We start from the raw sequence: 20,554 nt of genomic DNA on the forward strand, positions 1-20,554 counted from the left end.
CCTCCGAAAACCAGATAGAAGAGCTGCACGGAGGGAAGCGGAGTGGTGGCCTCACGCGGGCTGCAGCTCTCCCTACCTGCCACACCAGCACGTACATCCCCAGGGATGGGCCGGATCCATCTGAGGTTTGGGGCGCACGACCTGTCAATTTTTACCAAAAGGGCTTTAAAAAGTTGGACGTGGGCTGGGAGAACGACAAGGAGAGGCTGCAGGACCTTTCAGCTCTTCAGAGAGAAGCCTCATTTGCTGTGAGGAATCCGCTTCATTGAGAAGAGACAAAAATGTGTTCAATTCCATCAACAAAACAGTGGTTATTTGGACTCAGTGAAAATATTTCCTATAAGAACATAAAACACTAACATTCAGAATCATTTATCATTTATGAAAGAGTACCATATGTACAATTCCAACAATCCTAGAGACAGCAGAACATTCAAAGTATTTAAGCTTTACAAGTACCATGCAGCACAAACAAACTATAAAACAGAAAAAAAAAATCAAACTAGTGGATAGCACCAGCTTGACCTGCCTCAATTTCTTTGAATAATTTTCTATACAACATTGGAGACTCTCAGAACATTTACCCACAGTGCAATTACAGAAAGCAATTCGTGATTTCTCTAGAAATAATAAATATGGCTCACTGGTGACCATTCCTCTCGCGTGTCCTCCGTGGTGCCCGCGTGTGGGCCAGGATGTGCAGGCGTGGATGTGGAGACGCCCCTGTGGAAAGCACACACATCTGGTGTGCACAGCTCCATGCACGTGTGCACACAGAGGTCGTGCCTGTGCCTCCCCCAATGGGCAGTGTGTGGGCACTGCCTGGGAAAACACAGCTGCAGGTGCACGGGGCACCAAGGGATGCCAGCTCCTGGAAACGGCCTCACTCCCCACCAGGGCTCCCCAGGGCCCCGCCTCGAATGCAGCTCAGAGCCGTTGCCCTCTTCACCTCGGGCTCTTCCTCCCAATCTCATGTCAGCAAATGTCGAGTGCATGTTGCTGCTCCACGGGAACAGCCTCGGACCCCAGCGCGCGTCAGCAGCCACCTAGTCCTTTTCTCCGTCTTCGCTGCTTCCTGTTGAGGAGAGAGGAAGCGAGGTGACAAAGCTGGGTTTTTAAAATGATGATCACAGACGGGAACGGCATGTCCGGCACGTGCGCTGCCTCGAGGAAACGGGAACAGAAGCGGGTGTTCTGAGCCCAGCATTGCTTGAGCCACCCCCTTTCCTGTCCTTTCCTTCAAAAACAGCACCTGCCTGACTCTCCCACAAACACATCTGCTAAGCTCAAATGCCAGCTGGGCACTAAGGCTCTGGGTGCAGAAGAAGTCGGCTGGGATCCACACATCTGCCCCGACGGGTCGGCAGGCAGCAGGCATTATCTAATCGGCACAAATGAAGCCTAGCGCCGACGCAAATAAAACCTCTTTGTATTCCATATTTATTATTTGATCTGTAAACTTCCAATAAAAAAAATGAGCCTATCTACCTTTAACTTTCAATCTAGTGACAGGCAAAGAAGGCTCCGTATGTTCAGATACCTCCACTTCAAACAGCCCCTGCCCACTCACCCTACCCAGCCCTCGGGAGCCACACTAGGACCAAGACTCAGTAGCAACACCAACATTCCAGGGGCAGTGCCGGAGTGCACATGGGCTGGCCCCAAGGCCAGGGGTTAAGTGCTCTTACCAGCCTGCCGAAGAGCAGCCTCTCTCTGGGAAAGGAGGAGATAGTGGGGAGGGGGACTGTGCAGCAACAGGAGGAAAGGAGATGGTGCAGGCCGGGGGCTCCTGTGAACCAGAGCCCCTCTGCCTCAGCCTGGCCCCACAGGGCAGGTGAGAACCAGCCTTGGAGTGACCACAACCCACATCCCGAGAGCACACTCAGGATGCTGGCAGTTTTATTTATTTATTTTAGAGGCAGGGCGTTGCTCTGTGAGTCACTGTAGTCTTGAACTCCTGGGATCAAGCAATTCTCCCACCTCAGTCTCCTGAGTAGCTGGAATTGCAGGTGCACACCACCACACCTGGCTTATTTTTTAATTTTTATTTTTTGTAGAGATGGGGTCTCACTATGTTGCCTGGGCTGGCCTCAAACTCCTAGGAGTTCAACTGATCCTCCCACCTCAGCCTCCTGAGTAGCTGGGATTATAGGCATGAGTCACTGCACCCAGCTGACGATGGGAGTTTATAAAAAGGAATTTGTAATCTACTCAGCAAACTAGTAGAAGACATCAGATTATCAGGCCTGCAAGTCTCCCAGCTGCAGCGCCCCAACCCCACCCCCAGCTACCCCCCACAGCACATGGTGCCGCTTACCGCCCTGCTCGATGTCCGAGTCGGTCAGGTGTGTGAGGGAAAAGCTGGCGATGTTGGCCGGAGAGATGGAGAACCGGGAGTAAGGTGCCGAGTGTGGCCAGCTCTGCTCCGTGCTCCGGGCCGGTGGCGGTGGGGAAAAGTACTTCGATGTTTGGAGAGAAGGCTTGGAGCTGAGCAGGTTACTTGTTGTCTTTGACATAAAAGGGTCTGGGGAGAAGTCATCATCCCACTCAAAGCCGCCACCTAGAAATAAAAAGTAACACTCACCCCTGATCACCATGGGTTGAGGGAGGGGAGAGCCCTCTGTGCAGGTGTGCCCCGCAGGTAGGAAGACTCTGCCCAGCCTGGCTGGCAGATGGCAGAGCTGTACCCACGTGACTAAAGCAACATGGTAAGTTATCCTCAGAAAGTGTTTCTATTACTCTATTTTCCAGTTTCCTTTAAAACTAGTCAATGAGGTGAAATACCTTCTTCGTCGGTGGAGCTTTCAGAGTTTATGCACCTGCTCAGGTAGGGAGAGCCGGAGGCCGGGGCTGGGCCGCTCAGGTCGGGGCCACACGCTTCTCCCCCACAGGGCCCCAGCTCTTTGGTTGGGGTCTCCTGAAAAGCCAAACAGAAACTCCTGTCAGCAAAGTCCTGCTCACAAGAAGCCCCCATTGTGACCGCTTCCCCAATGCGCCTCTCAGACTGATAAGACTGAGAAGTGAGTGTCTCAAAACAAGGGTGGCTCTGGGCCTGGGAGGGAGAATGGACAGACACAAGGCCCTGTCTCTCCCTCTTCCCACAGCTCTGACACTGGCAGGGACATGAAGCAGCTCTCGGAAGCCGCAGAGAAGTGCAGAGCAGCAGGCAGGCGGGAGGAGTCAGTGCTCAAGGCATCGCCCACCAGCATCAAGTGTGTCGCCTTCTCTTCCATGATCCCCCACCTGGACTCATCTCAGCCCAGAATCCAAAGTAGGCACCACCCTGGACACAGCGCTCAGGGAGAAGCCTTTGGTTCTGGCTTCAGAGTAGGAAGGAGGTCTTCTGATGCTCAGAAGGGGGTGTGGGTCAGGGGAAATTCCAGGTTTCTTTTCTCTGTTCTCTTGCTCTCCAGTCCCAAGCAATCCCAGGGTGACAGCTGCCTATAATCCTGAGGGCTGTGAAGCCTCCTCTCCACTGGAAGACTGTCATCCTGAGCAGGAGGGGACCCTCACTGGGCTTTTTTGCCCTCTGCCCTCCCACTGCTTGGCTCCAGACGTGCGTGTGGTTGCAGGACGTATGGTGCATTGTGTAACTGAAGTCTCAACTTTCTAGCTAGGGGACCAGAAAGGAGAGGCCCAAAGAACTGCAAGTATCAGGGACATCACAGAAGAGGAAGGAGCTCAAAAAGGCGACCCGACCAGGTTGTGGGGGTGCTCCTGGGCCTACCCCTGAGCTATGCATGGTAGATATGACTCTGAACACACCAAAGCTTTGAAAATGAACCTCAGGGGAGACTGAGGTGGGGTGCAAGGCACACACATGGGGTAGGTTCAAACAGCACGGTGAAGGCTTCTGAAAGGGGAACTGGGGCTGACAGTGAAACCACAGCTCACAGAAGGCTGCTTAGAACCTGTGGCCTGTACCCAGCGGGTCAAGGCCTGCTGAGATAAAAATATCAACATTACTCACAGCATTTAAACAAGACACAGAACTGCTTGGCATTACAGGAGGACATAAAAGCTCAAGTTACTTAGCATTAAAAAAAAAAACAGGAAAACCTCGATTTACCTGGGAAAAGAAAATCCACAGATGCCAGTGTCATGATGCCACTGATGCTGGAATTATCTGAAAAAAGACTATTATAAAAATGCTCCTGCAACTAAGGGTAAACATTCTCACCATGGATAGAGATAGAGAAAGTCTTAACAAAAGACCAGATGATAAGAAGAATGACAAAAAGCAAAATTCAGAAGAGAAAAGTATAATAACCAAACTCTAGTGTACTACTGTACTAATCTAATCCCAATGGATGGACTCAACAGCAGAATGGATGATGAAGGAAATCATCAGGGACCCTGAAGACAGAGCAACAGAAATCACCCAATCCAAACAAGAGCAAGAAAAAAAACCCTAGAGGAAGAAAGGGCCAGAGCCCCAGAACCTGTGATATAATATACAGTGTCTAACTCTGGAGTCCCAGGAGGAGAGAAGACAGGGCGTGGGGCAGAAGAAATACTAGAAGAAAATAATGCCTGAAAACTTCTCAAATTTGGTGAAAGATATAAAACTACTGATTAAAGAAGTTTAACAAAACGAAAATGGGATAAATACAAAGAAATTGGGCCAGGTGAGGCAGCTCACACCTGTGATCCCAGCACTTTGAGAGACCAAAGCAGGAGGATCCCTTAAGGCCAGGAGTTCAAAACCAGCCTGTGCATAATGAGACCGTGTCTCTACAAACAATTTAAAAATTAGCTGGGCATGGTGGTGCATACCTGTGGTCCCAGCTACTCAGGAGGCTGAGGAGGGAGGATCACTGGAGCCCAGGAGCTCAAGGGTGCAGTGACCTATGAGCATCCACTGCACTTCAGCTGGGTGGCAGAGCAAGACTCTGTCTCAAACAAAACAAAACGCACACACAAAGAAATCCACACTCAGATGCACCACAATCGAACTGCTGAAAGCTAAAGACAAAGACTTGAAAGCAGCCAGGGATAAAAGATGTAATACAGTTTGAACATCCCAAATCTGAAAACCAAAAATCCAAAGGTTCTGAAATCCAAAACCTTTCGAACACTGACATGACACTCAAAGTGCTCACTGGAGCACTTGGGATTTTGAATTTTCAGATTTGGGATGCTAAACTGATGAGTATAATGCAAATATTCCAAAATATGAAAACATCAGAAATCTAAAATGTGTCTGATCCCAAGCATTTCAGATAAGGGATGCTCCCCTTGTACTGCTAGGAGTTCAGGCATGATCTCAGCGACTGCAAATTTCTCATGAGACACCATGGAGGCCAGAAGGAAGTGATGCATTTTTAAAATGCTGAAAGAAGACAATTATCGACTCAGAATTCTATGTTCAGAGAAAATAGGCTTCAGGAATGAGTGTGAAATAAAGACAGTCTTAGATGGGAAAAAGAAAAACTAAGAGAATTTATTTAAAAATAAAAATTCAGCCGGGCACGGTGGCTCATGCCTATAATCCCAGCACTTTGGGAGGCCGAGGCGGGTGGATCACGAGGTCAAGAGATCGAGACCATCCTGGTCAACAAGGTGAAACCCCGTCTCTACTAAAAATACAAAAATTAGCTGGGCATGGTGGTGTGTGCCTGTAGTCCCAGCTACTCAACTCGGGAGGCTGAGGCAAGAGAATTGCTTGAACCCAGGAGGTAGAGGTTGCGGTGAGCCGAGATCGTGCCATTGCACTCCAGTGTAGGTAACAACAGTGAAACTCCGTCTCAAAAAAAAAAGAAATTAAATTAAATAAATAAAAATTCTGCAAAAACGGTTTGTTTTTTAAAGAAAAATTAGCCAAATCTCTTTAAATAGAAGGGAAATGGTACCAGAAGGAAACCTGAAATATCAATAATAAAAAAGAACAACAGAAGTATAGTAGGCCCTCCAGATCAGAGTTCCACATCCTCAGAGTCAACCAACCAGGACAGAAAATATTCAGAAAAAAAACAAATAAATAATACAACAACAACAACAACAAAATAAATAATACAGTATAACAACTACTTTCATAGCATTTACAGTGTATTTGGTATTATGAGTAATCTAGAGATGATTTAAAGAATGCAGGAGAATGTGTGTAGGTTATATGCAAATATGATGCCATTTCATATAAAGCGCTTGGGCATCCTCTAATTATAGAACCCCCACTCCTTAGAAACCAAGGGACGACTCCAGAAACGATCTGAATAAAGATCAGTGACACGACCGCCCGTGCATAACCACATCTGTGCATACCAAGTCCTGCGGTTAGCCTTGTGGAGCCCACATATGCAAAAAGTCAGTCCTCCGGGAGTATACACACAGGTTCCACATCATAAGAATACTGTGTTTCCAATCTGGTTTTGGCTGAAAAGAAACCATGTCTAAGTGCACCCACAGAGTTCAAACACATGTTGCACCAGGGTCAAATGCACACTATTCCTTTCCTCTTGAGTTTCTTAGAATGTGTTTGATGACAGAAAGTCAAATGTGTTGTGCTGTCTGAGGGGGTTATCCATGTACATGTATGCAGCACAGAAGAGCATGTCACGATGGGGACAGAGGGCAAAAGGCCTATGTGACAGTAAGGTTTCCACATTCCATCCGAAATAGTAAAATACAGATCTAGATAGATTGTGAGAAGTTTAATACATAAATTGCAATCCCCAGAATGTCCACTACAAAAACTATACAAAGAGAACATAATAGAAAAAAAAAAAGTAATACTAAAAATGTTCAACTTATTAAAAAGAGGAAGAATAGAAATAAAAATCAAAAGAATAAAATGGTATACCTAAATCCAAAATATTAATGATTTTACTAAATGCAAATGCTCTAAACACACCATTAAAAGGCAAATTTTTCAGAAGAGAGTTTTAAAAAACCCCACCTAACTATACAAGATCTCAAGAAACTCATGTCAGATGTAATGATACAGGTAGATTAACAGTATAAGGATGCAAAAAGATACACCATGCAAACATTAATGAATACAATGAGGCCAAGAGAAGTGGCTCACACCTCTAATCCCAACGCTTTGGAAAACCAAGATGGGTAAAACGCTTGAGTTCAGGAGTTCAAGACCAGCCTGGCCAACATGGTGAAACCCCATCTCTACAAAAAATACAAAAATTAGCTGTATGTGGTGGTGTGCGTCTGTAGTCCCAGTTACTTGCAGGGCTGAGGCAGGAGGATTTCTTGAGCCCAGGAGCTCAAGGTTGCAGTGAGCCAAGATCACACCACTGCACTCCAGCCAGGGTGACAAAGCAAGACTATGTCTCAAAAAAGAAAAAGGGAGGGAGGGAGGGAGAGAAGGAAACAGTCCGGAGCAGCTCTATGATCTATGAATATAAGAACAAAGGAATATGGAAGGATATTACATAGGATAAAAAGTTCAATTCAGCAAGAAGACATAATCATCATAAATGTATATGCACCAACAGAGCTGCAAAATACAGGAAGCAAAAATGAACAGAAATGAAAAGAGAAATAGACAAATCTAAAATCACAGCTGGAGACTTCAACAACCTCTCAGTCATAGAACAAATATACAAAAAAAATCAATGATAGAGAAGAACTGAGTAACACCATCAACAAATTAAATCTGACATTTATAGAACAATCTACCCACCAAAACCAAAATACACACTCTTTCAGGTACACAGGGAATAATTTACCAAAATAGACCATATCCTGGCTCTAAGATAAACCTTAACAAATTTGAAAGCTGAAACTGTATTAAATATGATCTCTGCTCATAATGGAACTAGACTAGAACTTAATAACACAAAGGTACAATAAAATCTCCAACTCTTAAATAATCTATTAACTAAATTATTAGTAATTATTAAATAATATATTAAACCATACTTATTAATCTATGCCACCAAGAGGAAGTCTTACAAAAACTTTTTGATCTGAATGAAAATTCACATTAAAATTTGCTGGGTGCAGCTAAAGTAGTACACAGAGGAAAATTTATAGCATTAAACACTAATATTAGAAAAGAAGAGGTTAGGTGCAGTGGCTCAAGTCTATAATCCCAGTGCTTCGGGAAGCCAAGGCAGGCGGTTCACCTGAGCTCAGGAATTCGAGACCAGCCTGGGTGATGTGGCAAAACAAAAATTACAAAACTTAGCCGGGTGCTAAGTGGTGTGTGCCTGTGGTTCTAGCAACTTCAGGAGGCTGAGGCAGAATTCCTTGAGCCCAGGAGGCAGTGAGCAGAGATCAGACTACTGTACCACTCTGCCTGGGTGACAGAATGAGACCCAGTCTCAAAAAAAAAAAAGAGACAAGAAGTAAGGTCTTGAATTCTAAGCTTTTCTCTTAAGAGTCTAGAAAAAGCAAAATAAATTCAAAGCAAGTTGGGAAGAAAATAATAAAGACAAAGCAGAAATCAAAGAAATAGAAAAGAAAAAAAGAATCCATGAAAACAAAAGCAATTTTTTGGAAAGATCAACAAATCTACATAATCTCTTCCAAACACTATCAGAGAAGGAAATACTTCCCAACTCATTTTATGAGACCAGCATTAATTATTATAATAACAAAACCAAAGACAGTGCCAACAAACAAACAAAACCCAAACCAACCAAAAAAACCTAGGTGGGGCCATTCTGTTTATTCCTCAAAGGTGGAGGGCAGGAAGCTCTCAGACTGTGACTCTGAAGGGGCCTCACGGCGTGGGTCTAATGCAGAGCTCTGCCCTCATCCTAACGGATAATGACCAGGGCTATATGCGATGCAGCTGAGCTCAATGCTGGTTTATTTTTATTTTTTACAGACAGGGTCTCACTCTGTCCCCCAGGCTATAGTGTAGTGAAGCAATCATAGCTCACTGAAGCCTCAAACTCCTGGGTTTAAGTAATCCTCCTGCCTCATCCTCCTGAGTAGGCTGGACTACAGGTGCATGCCACCACATCTGGCCAATTTTTAAAAAATGGGTTTTTGCTATGGTGCCTAGACTAGTCTCACCTCCTGGCCTTAAGCAATCCTCCTGCCTCAGCCTCCCAAATGCTGGGATTATGGGAGTGAGCCACTATGCCCAGCCTTTAGCGCTTCTTTACATTACAACTGATCAGACTGGAGGGAACCCTGTCACACTAATTGCAAGTAAGCATCATTACCTACTACTTTTGTCTCAAGAACATGGTACACTGAGGAAAGACATCGAAAGCACTAAAAGTCAACTCGATGCCAGGCAGATTTTAAAGGTGCATGCAAGAGGTGGCAGGGCGTGCTCGTTAAAAGTTTAGTCCTCGGTCTTGGAGGCTCAGGTCAAGCCCTAGCATGGCTACTCACTAGGGCCGACCCTGTGCAAAGTCTACCTACTCTGAGCTGAGTCCTCTCCATGAAGATGGCAACAACCACCCCTGCGTGAGGAAGCAAAACAAGACTCTGTATAATAAGGTGCTGGCCCCACAGACTGATCACCAACCTTTACTACTCTACACAGTAAGTGCTGGTTAAGTATTGCGGAACTAACAAATAGTGATATAACCAAGAAACAATGCTGCCCAATCCCATGAACGCTCAGTTAAAACTTTGGAGCCAAGATACTTCAGCTGCTTAAAAACTTAACAGCTTCAAAACCAGCTCATTAAGAAAGAAAGCAGGAGCGGGAGGAAACCCTCAATCTTCAGCCTGAGTGCTTGGTGGCTGTTGCTTCAAGGCACGGCTGCATGAGATGCATAAGCAAATGAATTTCAGAGCACCAGAAAGATCTTCTGCATTTTCTTCTGGCCCTGACCCACTTTCCGACTTTCTGACACTCACCTCCTCCTCAAAGCCTCCCATCCATCAAGCATGTCCAGTATTTGATCTCCGTACCTTCCATCCCATAACTAGTGAGCCCTTGCCACAAGCCTTCATCTTTCGCAATTCTGTTACGTCTTCTAAAGCCAGAAAAACACAACATCCACCACAAAGACTTGTGCAAGGGCCCAAACTGTGGCCCCAGGGAGCTTTCTCCGAACACTGCTTCTACTGGGGCCGCATCCCTCACTACTCCAGCTACCCACAGGCTTTCAGGAGCTGGGGACGGCGTGCTCCCCAGCTCCCACCCGCACTGCTCACCATGCACAGTTCTTTCCCACCAGTACATGATCCTATCCATAGAGAAATACGAGATCACAGAGATGGTGGAGAAAGGGCTATGTGGAAGCACTGAAAACAAAACATGAACCTGAGGGGTCAGGTGACCCATTCTCCCTCCCACTCTTAGTAGAAAGCAGCAGCTTGTTTTCCCAAGCTCCCCGAGCAAAGGCTCCTGAGTTCGAGATCTGCCTAGAGGCCACCTGGGGAATGAAAAGAGAAAGACGGACCCCTCTCACAGATTCAGGTTCAAGAAGTCAGGCTGAGCTTAAGAGGCTACTTTTTTTTTCTTTTTTTCTGAGACAAGGTCCCAGACTGTCACCCAGGCTGGAGTGCCGTGTGCAATCTTGGCTCACCACAACCTCTGCCTCCCAGGTTCAAGCGATTCTCATGCCTCAGCCTCCTGAATAGCTGGGACTACAGTCTTGCCTATCGTGACTGGCTAATTTTTGTGTTTTTTAATAGACCCAGGGTTTCACCATGTTGCCTGGGCTGGTCTTGAATTCCCAACATCAGGTGAACCGCCCGCCTTGGCGTCCCAAAGTGCTGGGATTACCAGTGTGCACCACTGCGCCCGGCCTTACTTTTCATTTTTTTTTTTTTTTTTTTTTTGAGACGGAGTTTTGCTTTTGTTACTCAGGCTGGAGTGCAATGGCCTGATCTCGACTCACTGCAACCTCCGCCTCCTGGATTCAGGCAATTTTCCTGCCTCAGCCTCCTGAGTAGCTGGGATTACAGGCACGCACCACCATGCCCAGCTAATTTTTTGTATTTTTAGTAGAGACGGGGTTTCACCATGTTGACCAGGATGGTCTCGATCTCTTGACCTTGTGATCCACCCGCCTCGGCCTCCCAAAGTGCTTGGATTACAGGCGTGAGCCACCGCGCCCGGCCACTTTTCATAAACATCGACCTCCCCCCAGTAAATGCTATAGCTCAAATGTGGGTGATTTAATGATTTTTTAAAGAAACATCATAAAACTATCAAAAAACCAAAATGAAAAGAACACAGAAGAACAACAAGGCATAAAGTGATGTTCAAAAGACACAGCTGCCAGGGGGAAGGAGGTGGAACAGTGCTCAGGAGCCCCCCACCCCCAGCCATGGGCCCACAAGGGACGGTGTCACACAGGGGCTGACACCAAGGTGTGGGTTCCCAGAACTAGGTGAAAGGGAGGGCAAGCAACGTGAAAGAGATGCTGAGGACTCCTGCACCTTCTAGAAGGTGAGAGGAACCCATTCTCATCTCCTGCCACAGAGCTCTCCTGACAATCCAGCTGATTCAAGCAGCAAATTCAAGGGCTACAAAGACTAGTACAAAAAAAACATTTTTTTAAAAGCATGCTTGAACTCTAAGCTGTTACACTTTTGAAGGAGCCTAAATCCATGCCCACTCAGCAGTGCACACTAAGCCGTTTGCTCCAAAGTAGGGAAAGTGGACAGGACAGGGGACAGACCAAAAGGACCAGACGCTCTTGCTGAGTGTCCCACCCTCCAGACACCCACTACAGGGCTTCTGGTCAGCCCCTCTCCTGAGCTGTCTCCAGGGCTGCAAGCCAGCCACCGTTACAGGCTTGCATCCAAGTGGTGGGTACTACTGCCAATTGTCAGGTTTTAAAACCTTGAGGCTGAGCGCAGTGGCTCATGCCTGTAACCCCAAAACATTGGGAGGCCGAGGTGGGAGGATGGTTTGAGCCCATGCGTTTTGAGACCAGCAAGACCGTGTGTCTACAAAAAAAAAAAAAACAACCTTAGCCAGCCATGGTGGCATGCACCTGTGGGCCCAGCTATTATAGAGGCTGAGGTGGGAGGATTGCTTGAGCCCAGGAGTTCAAGGCTACAAGTGCACTACAATCACACCACTGCATTCCAGCCTGGGCAGCAGAGCAAGACTGTCTCAAAAGAAAAATAAAAAGTAAAACAATAAAACTTTGGCATGTAAAGGGTTACCAAGTTCAGGAAGACTCCAATACAAAACCCAGGAAGAGCATATAGGTCTTGTTGCATTCATTTAACATAAATTCCCTGTGCAAATGACATTTCTGCATATTCTTAGAACTGTAACCAACCCCAAATCACTTTTTCTGAGTAATCACAATCTGCTGCCTCAAAATGGCAACTAAAAAACAGACCACACTCAATTTCCTAGCACATTTTGGAATCCTTATATGGATATATATATAGAAAATGATTTAGAGGGAACAGATACCTGGTCAAACAGGTAGACTGTGACATCATCAAAAAACGTGACTGCCTTCTTTTCTTTCTTCCAGTCCTCAGGCAGCGGGTCGGGGCCACTGGCCACCATGGGCTTCAACAGACTCCGCAGGTGCCTCCCGTCCTCATTGCTGAGGATGATGGGCACAGGGTGCTCGGTTTCGTCCTCCGACTCGGAGCTGAGGCTGTGCAGGTTGAAGGCCCGCAGGTCCTCGTCCGAGTCGTCGCTGTTTTCGTCCTCCTCGTCTGCATCCATCCCGTCTTCCGAGAGGTCAAGCATCCCCGACACCCCAAGCTTCCCCAGGTACTTCCCTTCGATGTCTGGCTCCTTTAACTTGGGGCCCTCGGAGTGGTTGGACAGGGGCTTGTCCACAGCAGAATTTGTGTACGCAAGGAGTTCGTTTGTGTTGGTTCCCGTGGAAGCAAGGGTGCAGGGGCGATCTTCCTGTGTCTCGAAGTCATCGCTGCTAAGCTCTGAATTCAGCACGCCCCAGGGACTGCTGGCCTCTTCTTCCATGGGATGCACCTGTTGGGGAACCTCAGCCTGTGCTGGCTCCGGTGTGTCTCTTAATTCCAGGTCACTGGACTTGTGCAAAGCAGACAGACAACTTTGATCTGGATGGCTCTTTTTGGCTTCCAGGCAGGTATCCTGGGCATCAGGACTTTGCTCTGGGGGGACTGGCTTGGGCAGGGGCTGCTCCTCTACCAACACCGAGGTGGATATGGAGGCTCCCGGGACCTCCTCTGACCTTTTCTCGGGCTCAGAGTCATTGTCTGAGAAATAGGCAGAGTCTCGGTATGAACCCTGCGAGCCAGCTGTAAATGTCTGAGGGGTCACTTCTGTGCCTCTGTGACCATCGCCAGCATCGGAGATGACAATGACTGGGTTGGGGGGCAGACTGCTGTGGCCATCGCCTGCGGTGGCTGGTTCTGAGTCTGAGGTGCCCTCAGGAGCGGGGTGCAAGGTCCACTCGGGAGACTCCAAGTTCTCTGTTTCGTAGCCGCTGTCTGCCGGCTTATCGGGGGGAACAAGTTTCTGAGGAGTGTGGGATCCTAAAGAGTCCAGTAGTGCTTCGTGGACATCCACTGACTCCAGAGAGTCCGGGGTTTCCAGGGATAGCTCCGAGGCTGGAAAGGGCGCTGACAAGCTGTCCTCCAGGAGGCTGTCCTGACTGGTAGAGTCTGAGGAGAAGGCAGACACCAAGCCTACTTCTTTCGCTGCATCTTTAGAATTGAGCTGATTTAAAGTCTCCACAGCCTCCAAGTTTTTCTCCAGTTGGCAACGACTGTGATGGTCTTCCGAAAGTGGTTTACTGTGTAAGTCCTGTCCCAGTTCCGGAGGATTACTCCCCATACTCACCCTACTGGCAAGGATGTCATCAGCAAGAACAGAGTCACTTTTGGTGAGTCTCAGGGTCTCCTCACTCTGGCCAGGAGAGTCCTGAGACCTGTCATCCACGCTGTGGGTTTTGGCATCGGTGGAGGGAATTTCAACCGGGACAATCACGGCATCTGGACTGATATCCTGGCAGAGACAGTCCTCCGAGACAGTAACATCTAAACATGTGGGCTGGGCTTCTTCCTGTGTCCGGAGTAAGTCTGGGGGTACCCGACGGGGCGTTTCTTCTGTTTCGAGGGAGGTAGGAGATACCTGCACTTCTGGGGAGGACTGCAATGAGGTGTTCAAAGTGTCACCTGTGTGCATGACATCTGTATCTTTGCCCTTTGTGTTTATGTTTTCCTGCAATGAAGACAAGCCTGGCTTATCTTCAGCAAATGGAAGCTCAGTATCTGAGGAGTCTCTACATGACGTTTCCAATTCTAACATGGCTTCGGTAAAACCAGCATTCTTAAGTTCTGTCTGAAGATCATTTATATGTTCTTTGCTGGACAATGAACCTTTTAGTAAGTTTTTCTCTTGAAGAAATAAAAAGTTTTCTGACAATTCTTGAACATTCAATGGATCAAAATTATCTTGGTGCCTAAGATTATCTGATAGGGAGAGAGACTCCCTGTCAAAAAGCTTACGGGGCTTTTCTTTCTCCAGGTGGCCCGTTATGACTGTCTCTTTGGGGTTATCCAAACTTGAACTGAAAGTGGCAGGTTTCAAGTCAGCCTGGACTCCGTTTAATTCCATTAAGTCAAATATTTTTTGGTGACTGGGCAAATCTTCTGATTTGTCCAGATCATTAAATATATTGTTGAAAGGGCTCTCGGGGCCACTGGTCACGTGTAAGTCCTCTGGTAAGCTAGAATCTTTGGGGTTTGTACTGCTTTGGAAGAAGTCCTCATCTGTACTGGACTCCTCAAGCTCAACGTTCCTGAGAGCCGTGAGCTGGGACGGTTCTGGGCCAGTCCTCTCCGGATTATCCATGTCAGTCGTGAGCAGTGCTGGCGGGTAATCAAGCTCCAAATTACTACCACTTTTTTCTTCTAATTGGATATAATAGTCGCTTCCAACAGAAAGGTTGTGGGCATCAAAAACAGGAACCACTCCAGGGGCCCTCAGGGGGACATCCTGGCCACTATCATCTTGCTTTCCAGGCCCGGGATCTGAAAGCGAACTCTCAAAAACTTCCACCGGATAGAAGATGCTCGTGTAGGACAAGGCTTCATCCAGGTGGCCCCGGCTGCGCTCATCAAAGTGGTCATGCTTAGCGGCCTCCCAGACATACTCAAAGCTCAGGCCCTGGCTGGTTTCAGTCACAGTAAGGACTTCCTCCATTTCACGACCCAGCCGGTCCCTGGCAAAGTGGTCAAGAATTGGGAATGCAGCATTGTTAGAGGTGTCTCTGCTATTTGTGTTCGGCTTCAGAGCATTCCACTGCTGTTCAAAGTCGACCTCTGAGTCCCGCTGGCTCTGCAGCCGCAGGTAAGTCAGCAGCCTGTGCACGTCTTCAGCTGCGGGTCTCTTTTCTGGTGACAGCCAACAGAACTGTAAGACTTCGTACCTGAAGAGCATATGACAAGCAATCAGTGGAGCCATCACCAATCTTTTTTCCCCCCCCCCGAGACAAAGTCTTGATTTGTCATCCAGGCTGCAGTGTGCAATGGCGTGATCTTGGCTCACTGCAACCTCTGCCTCCCAGGTTCAAGCAATTCCCCTGCCTGAGCCTCCTGAGTAGCTGGGATTACAAGGTGCCCACCACCATGCCCGGCTCATTTTTGTATTTTTAGTAGAGACAGGGTTTCTCCATATTGGTCAGGCTGGTCTCGAACTCCTGACCTCGTGATCCACCCACCTCGGCTTCCCAAAGTGCTGGAATTATAGGCGTGAGAGGCCGAATCATTTTAAAGTATCAAAAGAGGCCAGGCACCCTGGCTCATGCTTGTAATCCTGGTGCTTGTGGGAGGCTGAGATGGGAGGATTACTTGAGAGAAGGAGTTCAAGACCAGCCTGGGCAATATAGTGAGATTCCTTCTCTACTTTTCATTTTAATAAAAATAAAATATGAAAAGACTTTACAAGGACCCCAAAGCCAACACAACACCCCAAACATTTCTGCACCTTCATCACTGCCAACCACATTAAATAGTTCAGCTCATGGTAAAAGAAGAAATGAAGAAATATAATATTTGGCCCTGGATTTTGTGGTGTTTTGGGGACAGCACAGTGAAGATAAACAGACAGGCAGAAGATGAAGCTACCAACCATCTATCAGAGTAGGGCTGCTCCAGCTGGGGCTTCGGGAGCTTTGTGTCTCTCTCTCTAATGACTTGGTTGAGGACGTCTAAGTTGGAAAGGTTTGAATACGGCTGTGCAGCATTGTCAAAAAGCTCCCAAAGTGTCACACCCAGGGACCTGTGGGAAAAAGAAAACGACTGTTTCTCTCTCCCTTTAGATGTCCAATTTTTAACACTCACACTTGTTACACAGCCAGCAATTTTAAGGATAAGGGGTATATTGAAAAAATTATGATGATGATCATTCTCATAGCCAGTAATTTTAAGGACAAGGTATAGGTGTGTATTGAAAAAATTATTATCGTTCTTTTTTTCTTTTTTCCGAGAGCTGCAGTCTCACCACTCTGTTGCCCAGGCTGGAGTGCAGTGGTGCGGCCTCCACTCACTGTAACCTCTGCCTCCCAGGTTCAAGCGATTCTCCTGCCTCAGCCTCCCAAGTAGCTGGCATTACAGGCGCTAGCCATCATGCCTGGCTAATTTTTGTATTTTTAGTAGACATGGGGTTTCACCATGTTGGCCAGGCTGCTCTCAAACTCCTGACCTTGTGATCCGCCCGCCCGGCCAAGATAGTTCTTTAATCTCAAACCAATAATCAACAGCACAATTAATAGCAAAAAAAAAAAAAAAGGCATTTCTGTTAAAATAAGGAAGACCACCCCTCCTATTTGATACTAAATACTACTCTAGAAGTTTTGGTCAATGAAAGAAGCACAAAACAGAGATAACAGGTGTACCTATGTGGATGAGATGACTGTTAACTTTTAAGTACTCAATAAATTATTGTAAAGACTATCAGAATGTTCTAAAAATCCGGCAGGATGGCTGGAGACAAGATAAATAACCCTGAATTCTGAGGTTTTTTTGGTACGAAAGAAACCTATTAACAACAGTAGTAAACACCAGAAAGCATCTGAAGGAATCTTTATGTGAGTAAGACCTTGTCTTCTCTGTGAGACCCACAAGTTTGGTCTGAGTTACTCCTCAGTATCATGGGTTTTGCTGCTACTCTGAAGGGATTCCCTCAACACACTGACAGCTGTCTGTGTGCCAGGAGAGGCCTAGAGGGCTGCCTCACCAAAGCAGGAACACCCTTCTTCTCGGTTCCAGCCCAACCCTCTCTCACGCCTCGATGCTCTGTCCCCATGGAAACAGCTTCTGCTGGTTTCCTGAGTCAGATGAGCTGCCTCTCGTTTCCTCCATGCAGGCTCTGCATTTCCTCCCCACCATGCACTGCCTCTGTCATGCATTCATGTCTCCTACTTACTGCAAGGTTCCTGAACCTAACTGATCATCTGTATCCTCTGGGAAGCTGTGAACACACACACTGGTAGGTCAGGTCCACCCCCAAGGATGCTTAGTTGGTAGATCCAGGTATGGCCTAGAAAACTATTTTTAAAAAGCTCCCCAGTGATTCTGATGTCTAGCCAACCCTCCATGACACAGCCCAAACAATGAAGAATCAACTACATTTTGACAAAAATCACTAAAGGAGAGCACCAGAGCACATGCAAGGTGTAACAAGAACTCAGGAAATCCAGAACAGCCACACAGAAAGCAAAAGTCAAGATGGCCACAGTGAGAGTGGAAGGAAACACCTGGCCTCCACCACCCCATCCCCAGCCAGGGCAGCCAGGAACCAGGAGCAACTCCCTCTCCCAGGGAAGGGCAAGCAAGGGGATCTCACCATGGACACCTACAGTCCTTACACTGGGGTCCTCACAGGCAGTAAGCCCAGCTGAAGAATTCAATAAATGAAATTTTTTAAAAATACAGAACTTCAACAACAAACTAGATCAAGCAGAAGAAAGAATTTCCCAACTTGAAGAAAGACTGTTTGAAATTAGCCAGTCAGAGGGAAAAAGAGAGAAGAAAGGAGTGAAGAAAGCCTTCAGGACTTCTGGGAGACCATTGAGCAAACAAATACATATTATGGGAGTCACAGAAAGAAAAGAGCTAGGAAAAGGCAGAGAAAGGCTACTTAAGGAAGGAACAGCTAAAAACTTCCTAAGTCTTGGGAGAGATATAGACATCCAGATCCAGGAAGCTCAAAGGTCATCAAAATACAATTAACTCCAAAAGGTCATTCCAGAGGCACATTATAGTTCAACTGTCAAAAGTCAAAGACAAAGAGATAAAATTCTAAACAAAGAGAAAAGCAAGTCACATAGGAGGGAATTCTCATCAGACTAACAACAGACTTCCCAACAGAAACCCTGCGGGCCAGGAGGGAGTGAGATGATACACCCAAAGTACGGAAATTGGCAGCCAAGAACACTATCCCCTACAAAGATATCCTTCCGAAATGAAGAAGGGCTGGGCACGAGGGCTCATGCCTATAATCCCAGCACTTTGGGAGGCTAAGCCATAAGGATCGCTTGAGGCCAGGAGTTCAAGACCAGCCTGGGCAATATAGCATGACCTCGTCTCTACTAAAAAATATACACAATAATTTTTTTTTTTTAAAAAAAAGGAGAGATGAAGTCTTTCCCAGATAAGCAAAAACTTATCTGGGAAATTCATCACTCATCATATGAGACCAGCCTTATGAGAATTGCTCCAGGAGTCCTGTATCTGGAAGCAAAAGGAAGATAAACATCATCATGAAAAAAACACAAAAGTAATAAACTCATGATACACAAGGTAGAGGAGATAAGCAAGGGAGAAAGAAAAAAGAAGGAAACCTCATCACTCATGTGGAAGCTAAAAGGGCTGATCTCACAGAAGTAGAGAGTGGAAGAGTGGTTACTTAAGGCTGGGAAGGGGAGGGAGAGAGGAAATAGTGAGAGGCTGGCTAATGAACATAAAATTTCAGCTGGACAGGAGGAATAAGATCTACTGTTCTATAGCAACAAAGGGTGACTGTAATAAACAACAAAAATTTTGGTATATTTTCAAACAGCTGTAAGAGCAGCTTTTCAATGTTCCCAACACAAATGATACATGTTTGAGGTGAAGGGCATACTAGTTACCCTGATTTGATCACCACACATTGTATATAGTTATCAAAATATTACACTGGGCCAGGCGCAGTGGCTCACACTTGTAATCCCAGTACTTTGGGAGGATGAGGCAGGCGGATCACTTGAGGTCAGGAGTTAGAGCCCAACCTGGCCAACATGGCAAAACCCCATCTCTACTAAAAGTACAAAAGTCAGCTGGGTGTGGTGGTACATGTTGGTAATCCCAACTACTTGAGAGGCTGGGACACAAAGATCACTTGAACCAGGGAGGTGGAGGTTGCAGTGAGCTGAGATCACACCACTGTACTCCAGCCTGGGTGACAATAAGACTCTGTCTCAAAACAGTAAAAACCATATACATACATACATATATATATATATATATATATATATATATATATATATATGTTTTTCTGTGTTTATATATTTTTTTATATATAAATACACATGTATGTGTGTGTATATACATATATATATCACACTGTACCCCATAAATATGTCCAATTATACATGTCAATGAAAAAAATAATAAAAGAAAAAAAATTGTTTTAAATAAATCAATCCAAAAGAGGGCAAGGAGAGAAAAAATAAAGAAAAAGCAGTACAAAAGCACATAAAACATAGCTATAAATTAAGAATACTGTGACAGAAATTGTTAGTCAAAGTTTTAGGTGCATCTTTCTTAGCTTCCAGTAAACTGACTCCTATAAATTACATGATAGTCCACACCCCTTTCAGTTTTTTCTTTCACTTCAATAAATACATACTAAATATCTATTATATGTCAGGCCCTGTGGGAGGCACAGAATATGAAACAGACTTGGTTCCTGCTTTTATAAAGGAAAATGGGGAGCAGAGGCAGTATTCAAAATGTTAGCTGTATCACCACAATCGTGATAACTGCTGCCATGTCTCTTAAGCTGGCTTTTTCACACCATCAGGCATTCTTTTGTTCCTACATCTTATACAGCTACTTTCCTTGAAGGAAATACTCAAAGAGGAAGAAGCTAGTACTTTGCGAAAGAAATGCCTAATAAAACAGTAAGCAAATACATACCAGATATTACTATACTTAGTCTGATCTGCAGTTAGCAGTCTGTCTTGAAAGCTGGTTACTAATTCTGGAGCAGTCCATCGCAGAGGAAAAACTTTTTTATCATCTGTTTCAATATAATCCTCCTGTTTTGTTAGAAAGCATACAGAATTTTGAATAGAATTATACTTATGGTGAGTTCAAAAATTTAAATTCATGGTATTCTCAGAAAGCATATACCCAATCCAAAAAACCAGGTCAGATAAAAAAGCAGGCATGAATAGAGACTTTCTGGGCAGAAAGTGGGTAAGGAGTTTCTCTGAAGCCTCCTGGGTTTCATGAGCTCACCTGTGAGCCATGAACGCTTGCTAAGTCATTCTTCCTGGAAAAGGAAAGTACGCTCTGTCTAATGTATGCAACATAGATTCTGAGCAAAACATTAAAATATATACTGGGTCTCATGCACTGAAATAGTGAAGCCAGTGGTGAGTAATGGGTGTAGGCTTTAGACTCTGACAGAACGAGGTTTCAAGTCCGCATTCTACTATTTACCAGCTATGTG

The 20,554-nt window shown here is 46.0% G+C and overlaps 1 protein-coding gene across 7 annotated transcripts in view; it reads right to left on the minus strand.

The window, feature by feature from the left end:
- Positions 1 to 361: 361 nt before the first annotated feature.
- The window catches only part of LMTK2 (lemur tyrosine kinase 2), a 92,132-nt gene continuing 71,939 nt past the window's right edge, over positions 362 to 20,554 (minus strand). For 5 of the 7 annotated variants that reach the window (XM_035282776.3, XM_035282764.3, XM_035282753.3 and 2 more), the window contains 6 exons: positions 20,017 to 20,138; positions 15,968 to 16,117; positions 12,308 to 15,266; positions 2,785 to 2,917; positions 2,318 to 2,560; positions 362 to 1,075 (listed from right to left, as the gene is read on the minus strand). In XM_035282776.3, the coding sequence (XP_035138667.1) occupies positions 1,047 to 1,075; positions 2,318 to 2,560; positions 2,785 to 2,917; positions 12,308 to 15,266; positions 15,968 to 16,117; positions 20,017 to 20,138 (3,636 nt within the window). In that variant the 3' untranslated portion in view covers positions 362 to 1,046. The remainder of the gene's footprint in view (positions 1,076 to 2,317; positions 2,561 to 2,784; positions 2,918 to 12,307; positions 15,267 to 15,967; positions 16,118 to 20,016; positions 20,139 to 20,554) is intronic. The other 2 variants (XM_078357374.1, XM_017966761.4) reach the window with 1 other exon arrangement.

Source organism: Callithrix jacchus, chromosome 2 (genome assembly GCF_049354715.1).
Source record: "Callithrix jacchus isolate 240 chromosome 2, calJac240_pri, whole genome shotgun sequence".
Taxonomy (NCBI): Eukaryota; Metazoa; Chordata; class Mammalia; order Primates; family Cebidae; genus Callithrix; species Callithrix jacchus.